Source organism: Pelecanus crispus, chromosome 5 (assembly GCF_030463565.1).
Source record: "Pelecanus crispus isolate bPelCri1 chromosome 5, bPelCri1.pri, whole genome shotgun sequence".
Lineage (NCBI taxonomy): Eukaryota > Metazoa > Chordata > Aves > Pelecaniformes > Pelecanidae > Pelecanus > Pelecanus crispus.
Genome location: NC_134647.1, coordinates 28842144 through 28854562, shown reverse-complemented (window position 1 = coordinate 28854562; position 12419 = coordinate 28842144). Strand labels below are relative to the sequence as shown.

General features: G+C 41.7%; 1 protein-coding gene across 1 annotated transcript; it reads right to left on the bottom strand.

Annotated features, from left to right (window-relative positions):
* Nucleotides 1-4884: 4884 nt before the first annotated feature.
* LOC104027262 (gamma-crystallin D-like) lies at nucleotides 4885-6542 on the bottom strand. The gene is given in 4 exon segments (XM_009477949.2): nucleotides 4885-5190; nucleotides 6203-6337; nucleotides 6339-6446; nucleotides 6534-6542. Coding segments are annotated over 4 exon segments (558 nt in total).
* Nucleotides 6543-12419: the final 5877 nt, after the last annotated feature.

Below are 12419 nucleotides of genomic sequence, written 5' to 3'. Positions count from 1 at the left end.
GTCCTTTATATAGAATGCACAATGCTGCATTCACAGGAATAGGATAAAAGAGATTTTTTTTTTTCTCAGTAAAGAGAATGAATGTTTTTTCCCCTCTCTCTCTCCATTGTCATTCTCTAAACAAAACACAATAGTAATAGCTTGTGGGGTACCAACTTTACTGTAACTGTCAGTAAGCAGAGGATCAGAGTAAAGGGTAGGTCAAGCAATATTTCTGTTATTTTACTGATGGAACATGTGCAAGTGAAATTGCTGGAAATGCTGCAGCAGAATTGTTTCATGTCACTATATTTTTAATCTTTCTCTGTTCCCTGATTATATGAGAGAAAGGTTTTTTAGTGCATATGGATTCCCAGTGATGATACTGTAAAATAGTTTTCACTGTATGCTACTAAAAACTCCTGATTTTCAAGAGCCTTCAGGCCAGGTATTGGTGCCTGTTTCCTTTAACAGTAAGAGTTTTGAGAGAGAAAATGATGTAATAAAAAATGTGTGATAAAGGATGTTTACATCCATCCAGGCTTCACTGCTGAAATTCTTTATTAACGTAATTCAGAGCTCATAGATAAAGAGACTAGAAGTTGAAGGATGGACACCACTTGTTTAAGGCAGAGAAGAGCCTTTTTAAATCTGCACAGAGAAATGTTTCACTAGAGAGATGTACAGATTTTTGGAGCTCAGGTATGAGTCATTGAGGCAAAATGCAACAGCACAGTAATTGCTTCAGCTGAAGAAACTTTAATTGCAGTTGAACTTAAAAAAAAAAAGTTGTTTAGGAAGAACATTTTGGTGAGGTTTTGGTTTGACCTGATTAATCCCAAAGATGCTCAGGACTGTTCATCCTGGGCCCTTGTTTGATATGGTGCAGTGCAAGTCTCAGTCAATTGGTACTTGCAGTGGTCTTTAGAAGTCTGGGCCATAGGCAGCCTCAAAGTCAGAGCTGTTTTGAATTTATTGGAAGGGCAGGCTGAAGCTGATGTACTCTGGGGCTATTTAGGTAAAATTATTCTGCTGTTGATCATCTTTGGGTTCTAGCGGGAATTTTTTTCTCAGTTTGTCTCATGTGAGTAATGGGAAGTAACCTGAGTAAAAGTTTTGTGCCACCACTGCTAGATCAGGCCTTTTAAGTATTTTCCATTCAGTCTAGTAATTACAAGGCCTAAGTACAAACCAATGTTAAAATATCAAGGAAATGCTATCTATTTCAAGACTGTTTTTCAAAGGAAAAGGATAAACAGCACAGTTTTGAGTTATTCTTCTGGAGTTTTAAATATTTCTCTATAACTTTTTTTTTTTTTTCCCCAGGGACCATTCCTTTCTCTCCTGCTTGCCTTCCTTTTCTCTCCTTCCACACCCACCTTTGAACTAACCTTCACAAAATCCTATCACATGCAGTGCCACATTTTCTTATTTCCTGCTCATACTGCATGGAGCAATAGTAGATCTTTTTGTCTCGCTGGCTTCTTGTTCAACCAAAATGTTACATGTTTGTGCTTTCTTGCATGTATCTTTCACTATGAGACTTGTATGGTGATTTCATGAAGCTACAAAACTTTAGGGGCAAATCTTTAGCTGGACTGTTTTCACACGGCTCTAGTTGTGCTTCTAATGGGTGTTGTAAATGGTATCGCTCCTGTCAGCCTCCCTCTTGGAGGTGCTTCCCCAGCCAGAAAATTGTAGCCTTTAACACTGAAAGCAGACTGAGGGAAGGGCGTGAATTTAAGTCCAGCAGTTGCTTCTGAATAACTCCATGCTTTCTTTGCATCAAAAGTAACTTCTTCCTGATGGTTAATGCTAAGCAAATTCAATTCACTTACAGGAACAACTTCTATGTGCAGGCCTGTGCTTGCATTTCTCAAAGATCTTTGACAGGCTTGGAAGTGTTACACTTTTTTTTGTTCTTTCTGTGATCATGCTGGCTTTGTGGAGCCAGCTTGTCTTTTGGGTTCCCTATGGTCCTTCATAGTTTAATACAGTGGACACTGAGCTTGGTGATGAAGTTTGGAACTTGAGAGACCAGAGTAGAGGCAGTGATATGTGAATTCCTTATTGTAGCTACAAATGTAGAGCAGCCATTGTGGGTCAGACCGGTGACCCTGCGACTCAAGTAACTTGGCAGCAACCACGACCATGAGTACGCACTGAGGAAAGGGTAGATATGAAGCAAATACATATGATACTTTGTTCAAACTTCAAGACCTCAAGGATTTTTAGCTTAAGAAGTTTCCTGATCAGGAGGTTACTTCTCTCTGGTTAATATCCCTCAGTGGATTTGTCTTCCAGGTACTCCTCCAGCTTCTCCTTGAATCCTGTAGACTTTCCCCTCCCAGAACCATGTGCCACAGATGGGCTGTGCACTGCAGGAAGGGCTGTGGGTTGATCTTAAAGTCTGGAGCCAAAACATCTTGTTAGCCAAATGCCATCCATGATCTTAGGAGTCTGGTTATTTACATCTGTTCCAGCTGCCCTCAACTAGTATGCTGTTATGACAGCTGCTTTTATGTGGAGATTGACTGCTTTTGCACCCCTGAAAAACTCAAGCGTAGGGATAATCTGGAAATAGCAGTGAGTGTTTGTGTAGAGAAACATGCCCTGTGTGCCAGCAACTGTAGTGCCTGCTACCAACCATAAAACAAGCTACAGGAACCTAGAAGACTTGTTAGTGAAGACTTGGAGGCTCTCTGTGAATTCCCAGTGCTCCTCTCCTCTAGCACCCTTGTTCTTAATGTCTACTTGAGATTCTCTGAGCATTTGCAAACAAAAGCAAGTAAAACCTCTCAGTGCTGCTTGAAAACTAGGAATTGCCACCATTTCTGTATCAGGTGGAGAAATTTGGAGAGATTTAGCCACCCCCAAACTGTAAGACACAGCAGAGTCAAGAATCCAGACATTCTAACTATCACTCTGATCACCGAATAGTACATTTCTGTTCATTCTTGCCTTTGACCAAAGGAATGCCAGCATGTAACGTACACATCACTACATAGCCATGTTTCTCAATTGCCCTAATTGAACTAGATACTTTGTTGGAGTACGTAGGCATATGTTAATTGCTGTCTGGGGAGCTGGTCTGTTTTTTCTTTATTTTATTCTTGCTGAAGGCAAATGAAATATTTTGGTTCCCTGTTCTAAGCAGGCAAGTAGATACTGTGCTTGAAGTGCTGTGTTATTTTGCAAACCTGGGTTAGCACGCTACCCTAAGCATGCTAACGTGCCTATTACTTGCACTGTGCAGTTCCTGTAAATGCACATTAGGCATTTGTGAACAAGAGGAAACATGCTTTTTCACACCTCTGCCTTAAGAGCTGAATTGTTCATGCTCCATTTCTCTCTGGCTGAAGCATGGTGTTCTTGTGTACATGAGACATTCGCAGCAGCTGAACAGCTTACTTTGTGCAGTAAAAGACAGGCAGGAGGGCAGAGACAGTGTCCCATGTACAAAAGAAAGGATGAGAAGGGCAAAGAATAATTCTATTTTCCTATCCAGTGTTGTCAGGGAAAGGCTGGTGAGGATCACTAACAGGCTATTACTGATGGGTCATGTGAGCGTGAAATAATGGCTAAATGAGGTCTCTGACATTAGCAAGTGGAGATGTGAGTTTTAAGCAGTCTACCTCATTGCTGTAGAAGTTGCTTGGTTTTATTCAAGGACTTCATTATCAGAATGTTTGCTAGGCAAAACAAAATCAAAGCCTACCATTTAAAGCCTAGATGAAATTATTTAAAATTAAACGTGTACTAGATAAGGTTGCGGAGTGTCCTAGTAACTCTGTGCTCTCTGTACTGCTTTCTCTTTCCAAAATCTCCAGCACTTTGCTGAAGAGCAGTGGTGTATTTGCCTAACTGTACCTGGAAAAAAAATATCTAGACTCCACTACCTAAATGAGAAGAGGTATGTTAAGATGTGAGATCCCTTAACTGTGTTTTGTTACATTTTATTATGGCTCTCATTCATTATTGCACAGAGTGCCTGCTGGCACAGGATTCCGTGATGATTAGTAGGCATATACATAATTACTTGAATGACAAGTAATGCTACAATAGACTTTTTCCAGCACAAGAAGATGTTGTCCTGTTTCTAATCCACAGTGCTATGCTTACTTAATTCCTTTTGCATGCAGAATAGCCTGGCAATTGAGGGATTTGGCTCAATCTCCTGCTGCAGCAGATAGATAGCGCAGCTCTGAAGTTAGCAGAGGCAGGGCGATTGACACCTGCTAAACATCTAGTTCATGAAGTACAGGTTCAGTAAAACATGTTGTATAAAGGTGGTGTGATTTAAGGATCTGGAAAAATTCTTTCTGGAGGAATCAGCTGGGATAAGGGTGGAAAGCTTTGCTGGACTGGTGGTAGCACAGAGGAGCTTGTTTGCATTATGTATTTGATGCCAAATACACCTTGTTCTGAGTTCCTCTGCATCTTTCTGTCCTTTTCCTCTTCAGTCAGTACTTCACTGGATATACTATTAATGGGACTTACTTTTCTGTTCCACAGTACATGATAATTTAAATAACTGTTAAAGGTCCAACTGCGTATTGTTAACCCTCTAAGTATGGAGCTGGAATCTATTCCTAGATCTAAACTTGTAAAACTGGGGAAAACTTAGATGAAAGAATCAGACCTTCCCATTAATAGCTATATCCAGTAAAGTAATGACTGAGGAACTCTCACTTACCAGGGTTAGCAATATGCAGTTGGACCTTCAACAGTTATTTAAATTATCACGTACTATGGAACAGCTGAATAATTGTGAATATTTTTTTAAAGTATTCCTCCTCTCCCCCTAAAATGTGAGAGGAATCGGATTTCCCTCTGGACTGCACAACTTTAATTTGTTTGTAGTAGTGAAGGAACATTTGTTTGAACAAGGATTTTGGAATGCATTCACTGTTTATTTAGCGTGGGAGCAATAACGCAGTGCAAGTCAGCGAGCCCCTGCAAAGAGACAATTTTGGCATTTACTGCAGTGCAGTCAGGGGATCTTCTGTATTCCCCGGGTTTCAGTAAATACTGTCAGCCCCTGAAGTTGGGCATTTCAAACAAGATCCAAGAGCCACCTAAAACATTGAGGGAGCAGATCTCAGGAAGATGGGTGTGGCCTGGGACTGATAGGCAATCATCAGTGAGCTCCAATATTTGGCCTTGGAGCTCCTCTTTTACATAGAGGTGAATCTTGTGGGAAACAGAATTCTGCAGTGGCAAACAGCAAAAATGTAGGAAAGACAGAAATTTAACTGATTCTGACATTACTGAACAAGATAGACATACAGAAAAAGGTAACCTTCCCAGCTACTATGTGCATTTCTGAGAAATTGTGTTCTATTCTGGAGATGGGATTGTGAAGAGATTCACTCTTTTGAAGCTAATAGAGGAGGTTTAATTCTTACCCACATGGAGGAGCTCAGGAGTGCAAGCAAATGGGTATGTTCACATCTGTGGTAGGAAGTAAATGGAGGATGCTTTATGATGTAAAGAAATGGGATTTATAAGGACTCTATATTGTGACAGTAGGAGAAAACATATTCATGTGACTTTGAGATGATCTGTATCACTTGTGACCAGGCATGAATAATGCGGATTTTTCAGAATTATGCTACTAAAAGACATTTACCATGTTACTCCATATGCTCCCATCATACACTGGTGTGCAGGCAATTGTCATGTGGCAAACTGCTGAGCTATGTGAAGCACAGGCATGTGGAGTGTTCCTGCTGCTATGGCTTATGCTGTATAGTATATCTTACTAACCAGAGAAGTACTTTAGCAAGTATTAATTCTTTGCCTGATTTTAACCAACACAGCTTTTATGTTAGGAAAGCTGTACCCATTGCAAATCTGATTTAACATGTTCTTGTGTCATTGAATCATAACATAGTATGGTCATGAGCAAACTGCATAAATCAGCCTACATCAGAACTTTCTATCAGGTGGGCCTGCTATCCTTTCCCTGAGCAAGGTAAAAACAGTCTCTACCTAGAAACAGTCACTCAGCTTTCTTTTAGCATCTCCAAGTTATGAACATGCCCTGGAAATAGCACCGGTATTAAACAGATTATTTCCTTCGTCTCCAGTGAAACTTTGCATTGCCTTACTGAACTTTGCCTGTCTCTTGAGTTACTTGAAGAGAATATACAACTATATTCTTAAAGGGTAAACCACACCCAATTTCTTAAACTGTGATACCCTGTCAAGCAGAACTCACTTGTAGGACTACATGGCAAGACCTGATGGAGTCGCAGAGACTGAACCACTTCTAGAAGTCAGGATAGCCTCCCCTTTTTAAAAAGTACTGGTGTCCCGAGAAGTTGGGGTTCTTGTAAATCATCCAGCTGCCTTTTTTCAACCTGGATGGAACTGCATTGTTTTATGTGGGACCACCAGTCAAGGTGGTGACTGCTACATTCATAGCAGTGTCCCCAGAAGCTCTTGTCTTCATAAAAAATGATCTGCAATATAAACATTTGCAAAGACCCATAGTCCATCCCAGTGTCTGTGTCGAAGCAGAGTACTGGCATACTGGGGCTTCCACTCACCTTTCCCATTTTTGGCAGTTTGCTGAGGTGAAAGCTGAGTACTGTGAGCAAACACTGTGGTTGCGTTTATATATCATAGTCTTAATGCTGCATCTGCAAAAAGTAACACAAAAGGGCCTGTTCTAAGCTGTGGGGAGATCTCATGTTTTGTCTTTATTGCAGTTATGGCATTTATTGCATTTACCATGTGGTACTTCTATTTTCTGGGTTTTGGGCTGCATTTGCTGATGTTGAGTACAAGTGAATTATTGTGTAACTGTGGAGTGGGCTACACTTTCAGCTGGTATCAACTATTTCATGTGGTGCACCTGACCCAATGGGGGATGCGTGTATAAGAATGGTTCTTTACAGAACCTCCTTGGCCTGAAAGCTATTGAACTCGGCAGACCTGAGCAGTTTCTAGTATAGGCCTGTTCCTCTCCTTCCCCACTCTGTGTCGACTACCTCTTGTCTAAATTTGTCCCATGGTATTTGTTCAATCTTTCCTTTTGTGAGAGCAGATGAACTTTCTTCCATTTCAATACTTTGTCACCTGCTTTATCCTGGAAACAGGGAAAGTCTCCATCTCACGTGGTAGTGTTAGCTTTTGTCTACTAATCCCTTCTATTGTGTACAGATTTTAATACAGACATGTTAGGAGGAAATAGTGATTAAAAGTTTCAGTCCCTTCCTGGTGTGTGGTTAACTGCTGCATCCCTGAAGACTGAAAAGATTGAAACAAAATGGTTCTTATTAGGTGTTTATCAGTGTATCTGAATTACTGGCTAACATTCTAAATCAGTTGGTTCAATTTTTTCCCTCTGAAAGTCTGTTTTAAAAATTCAAAAGGAGCAAGCTGCATTAAACTCAGGTTGCTCTCTATCTGGAACCAGGATTTTTGTTTAATACTAAAGCAGAGTGCTTTGACACTAAAGCACAGCTAGTAGGTTATGGAAAACTGTATTCCTCCCTTTCAGAACTTTTCCTCTGTTGTTTTTCTCTTGTTTGGTGCAGGGCTGGAACAAACCTTGACTTGTTCTGTTCTGGTTATCTTTTTCTTGAACCTAAATCTTAGACTCTTAAAAACAAACTGCTTCATGGAATATGCAAAGCTGGTTATACAAATGTCTTACATCACCAGTAGGTGAGGCTTCAGATCAAAAGAAACTACTGCGCTCCAAAAACCCCAGAATTTATAAGCTTATGTATTTGGGGAAACTCATTCAAGCATGTAAAGGCCTTGTCAACATGATTCATCAGTTAACTTGGCATGCAGATGAACACCTTTGTAGATCTCGTTTATTTAAGAGCTCTATTTGCAACTACATAGTCTCCACCTCCAGTGGAACAAATGAGTGTTTGTGGCTGTAAGGAGAGAGAACAGGGGAAGGTTTGGGAGGCTTAGTGGAGTGCAGCTTTGCTTACAAGGTCTCAGGCCAAAGAAAAGGGCTTTCAGTGCTGTGGCAAGAAAGGAAAGACAAGGGTGTCTTCTGGGGAAGTGGATAGCAGGAATTTGAACCCTCCACATCCTTCTGTCACAAACCACTTCACTGATGTTGTTTTTACCTGTATCCTTATTAAATGACTGGGGCTAACGTGCACTCACTGTTTCCAAACAGGTTAGATACCTTCCTGTCCTCTTTAGTATATTCATCCCTATTCTGCTGAGCTTTCTGGGTTACCTCAAGCGACCTACCTTCATCCTGTTGTATTTCCTTGTCATGATGTTTGCTTGACTGTTGTACTTGTCTTGACATATTCTTGCTGTTACTGTAAGTACACTGTTTAGGGCTTGATTTTTGTCTGCAGGCTGGCTGGGTTGCTGATCTGGAACTGGCAACAGGCAGTGTGAGTGTGCATGAAATAATACAGAAAGTTAGTGCAAAGTTGTCACAGTGCTTTAATGTCACATCTGACTGTAGTTCAAAGTGTAATCCCTTGTGTATAGAATCATAGAATCATTTAGGTTGGAAAAGACCCTTAAGATTGAGTCCAACTGTATGGCAAACTGGTGGGTAGATCTTTGGGATGATGAATGATGTAGGGAAACAGTTATTGCGGCATGGATTGGGCACGAGTTCTTTGAACAATGGATGTTAATGCAAGTCCCCATGAAAGGCCATGAAGACTCGTCCCGGATGCCTTTGGCATCCATACCACATACTTGCTTCACATAAAGGGACTACATGTTTAGCACTGGCAGTGGGAATACCTTTGTGCAAGTACCTGGCAGATCACTTCCGTAACAGCACCTGACCTGGTGACAGTCTGTGCAGAATTTGGCAGTTGGTGTTCTCTCTGACTCTGCTTTGCTGCAAACAAACTGCTTTTTGGAACCAGTCTGGGCTAGTTCCTGTTTTGAGCACCCCTAACCATTCTTAGATATAGAAAATGCAGCAGACATGCTTGATCTTTCAACCATGACTCCCCTTGTGGAGCCAGTATCCTTTACATTGTTTTAGAGAGATCAAGTAAAACTGAATTTCTCATTGTTTTGACTCTGGTATTTGCTCTCACTGTTGGCTGCCTCTTGAAGACATATAGTCCTATGCACTTAATACATTAGATTCTGTCCTGGCAAAATTGATTTGATTCTGTTTTGAAAACAGATTGGTTCTATTTTTGTCCTATAGAGAAACCAGTATCTCACACAAAACAGGGGTATTTTGCCATTCCAAGATGGATGCTAGGTGTTTCCACCTTATGTTTGACTAGGAAAAAGATCTTGACCAAAATGAGTGGGAATTTTCAGGAATAGCTAGAAAATCAGTAGTGACATGTCTGAAGTCAGGATTACTGTAGCAGAAATGAGAGGGAAATTGGGACTTGCTTGCAAGGGCAGTGCTCTAGTAACTCTGTCTATGGTCAAAAGCCTCTGACTCACAAGCTTGTGTGGGGCAATTTAAGAAGTTAGCACCTCTGGTCCTGCAGGCAGTATGTCTGTGCCTTAGCTGCTGTGTTGTTCACAGACCAGAGTGTTAGCTGAAACCATCACCGATTTCAGTGTCATAAACTGGGCTGTGAATTGCAGCACCAAGTTGCCACCATGAGTTCTGCTACTGGAGTCAGTCTCTGGGGTACAACAGGCAGCTCTTAAATTGTCAAAGAGGAAGTGGATGATGCCCTGTTCAGTTGCTCACTTTCTGTACAACTATGATTTCAGGTACTTAAAAAGAACAGACCCAGAATGGTCTCTTACCTTTCCCATGGTAGAAAGTATTGCAGTGCAGTGGTGGGCACCAACTGTATGCATGTGACAACTGTTCCTAAGTGTGCACATATGATCAGAGGTCTCTTCTGTGTCCTGTAGAACAAATTTGTGACTCTGCACCTCATCTGAGCTCTGAACTATGTCCATTGCTTCTTGTGTAGCTGAGAAAAGGTTTTGAAGTTGTCTTGGCTAATTGGTCTGGTCACAGCAAAGCCTTTTTTTTATTCAGGAGACAATATAGCTCAGGAAAGGAGGAAATTTCAATCAAGATGGCAGAAGGCTATCATTCACCAACCCCACTGTGCACACACCTACAGGCACCTTTCAGCTCCTTGATTTTGGCTGTCTGAAAACATGAACACGTGAATGGCAAACCACCTGATCTGCTGGGCTTGATTTTTGTGTGCAGACAACCAGACACCAGCCAGCCAACAGGAGAGGGAGTAGCGAAGGGGCAGGTACTTGCACTTTGAAAATGAAACACTGTTTTTATGCTTATTAGCATAGCAAGATTTCTGTTGCTTACTCCTCTTAACTCCACCAGCTTTACCTATAAAAACCAGGAAGTATTAGCCAATGAAAAGTGAAGACCATGGCAGTACTCTAACAGCAAAGACAGCACTAGAAAAACACAGCTAATCACCTATTTGTTAGTCTTACTGTTTATTTTTATGCAGGTCAGTGAACAAAAATCAGTCATGAGATGTTAATCTCTCTCTCTAGCTGTTTAATCTTAACCACCCCCTCGCCATTGTTCTCCTACTCACGCGCTCAGCAGCAATATCCCCTCCTCCCCTCTTGTAATGCCCTCATGTCAAAGCACAATTTCTGTGTTGGATTTTAAGGGGTCAAACTGACGCTATTCGAGTTGGAATGAAATTTGCTCAGGTCCTGGCACTGGCTGCTGTCTACTGCTCTACTGAATTTGTTCGCAACAGAAGCCTGTTTAGAAGCTGATGGATGCTCTGAGCTCCAGGAATGAGCCTGTGCTGAATGTGACAGTGCAGGCTTGTCCCAGCACTGAACACAGGCCATGGAGGAGAGGTAGGAACTGCTAAATGGGATTGGATAGTGCATTCCAGCAATCCTGCTTCCTGCAGGGTGAACGAACCAGGCCAAAATAGGTAATGCTGCAGATATTCATGGCTAAAGAGTTCCTGTGTAAGGGAGGGTGATGTTGCTGTTGTTCTTAAGTCCCTTCTAGCCTTCTCATCTGATGCCTTTAGGCCTTGAATTTTGGCTCACATGGCTTGAAAGGAAAGTGGGGGCATGCATGGTATGGCCAAGAAGCCCCATCAATATCAGCACAAAGACTCACCAGTTAATCTGTAATTTTTTAATGTACCAAGCTGTGGTTATGTCTTTCCCCATGGCCAGCTCAGAATTGAAAGGACAGGTGTTTACAGCAACTACATTTTTTTTTAGACTGATTTTAACAGGAAATTTGTGATAAGTTATGTTTAAAAAAAAAAAAAAAAAGCTGTGAACCTGGTGAGTTGAAAGCAAGGTTTGAGTCCATGAGGGTTTCTAAAAGACCTTTTGAATCCCTGATTAAGTTTAACAATTCCCAGGCTTTCTTGCATAGTGCTGTCTTTATGCACCTCCATAAATAGGCTCAGTGACTGAGAATCAGCAGGCAGAGAAGAAAAATGGTTTTGCTTCACAAGTGTTTATTGGTTTATCCTTTAGCAGATATTCTGCATTAGAGTACGGGACCGTCTCCAAGGCATGCGTTAATGCAGCCGTACAATATGTGACCACACTTTGGATGGATGTCTATCTTCCGGCCTAAAGTAGCTGGGAATCTTCATTTCTATAATTTTTATATGTAAAGAGCTCTAATGGAGTCTTTCTACCCTGCAGTTAGTGTTAAACACACATCTCAGCAGTGAACATTTCTACTACCCCACTGAGCCCTGAAACTTCTGTGGAATTAAGTAGAAAGAATTCTATAGAAATACCCCATGCTGTGTGCCCAGGCTTCCAGCCAGAGGAAGAGAGGGATGTAGAAGGAGAACCATGTGCACCCAACTCTTATCCCAAGGTAGAGTTAATACAAGGATGAGGGTTGTGACAGTCCATCTAGGAAATGGGGAGTGTTCTTGGGCAGCACAGCATGGACATAACAGAGGCAAACCATTAGAGACCTACAAATGGGGAATGGAAGACAGTTAGGCTTCAGCACTACACTGGCACTGCAGGGAGAGGCTTTTTCTTAGGCTGAGTCTTTTAAGGAAATAAGAAAGTAGGATGGTTAAAGGGGAGAGCTGAAGAAAATGGGATCATCCTGAGAGGCACAACCCTCATGTGACAGGCAGGGAAGCGCATTCCTGCCACACTCTGGATCATGTGTGGGAGCTGCACAGCACTGTGGACAAGGGGAAGTGTGTACTCCCTGTCTCTGAAGTGCTGCATCCTGTCTTTGGCTCTGTAAAAGCAGTATGGTGTGTTGAGAAGCAGTATGGATGCGCTGGGAAAATGTAAGCTCCCAACACACTGGCAGCGAAACATGAGAGAGGTGGCTAAAGGAAGAGGAGGGAATGTCAGAATCTTGGGTACAAGATATGAGGGGTGGGAAGGAAGGAATGACTGCTAAGATTTAAAAACCACAAAAAAAACCCCAAACCATAAGTCACAAATGCATTACCAAAGCTAAGGTAGAAGACATCAGTTAGCTCACCTACAGCTAAGTGAGA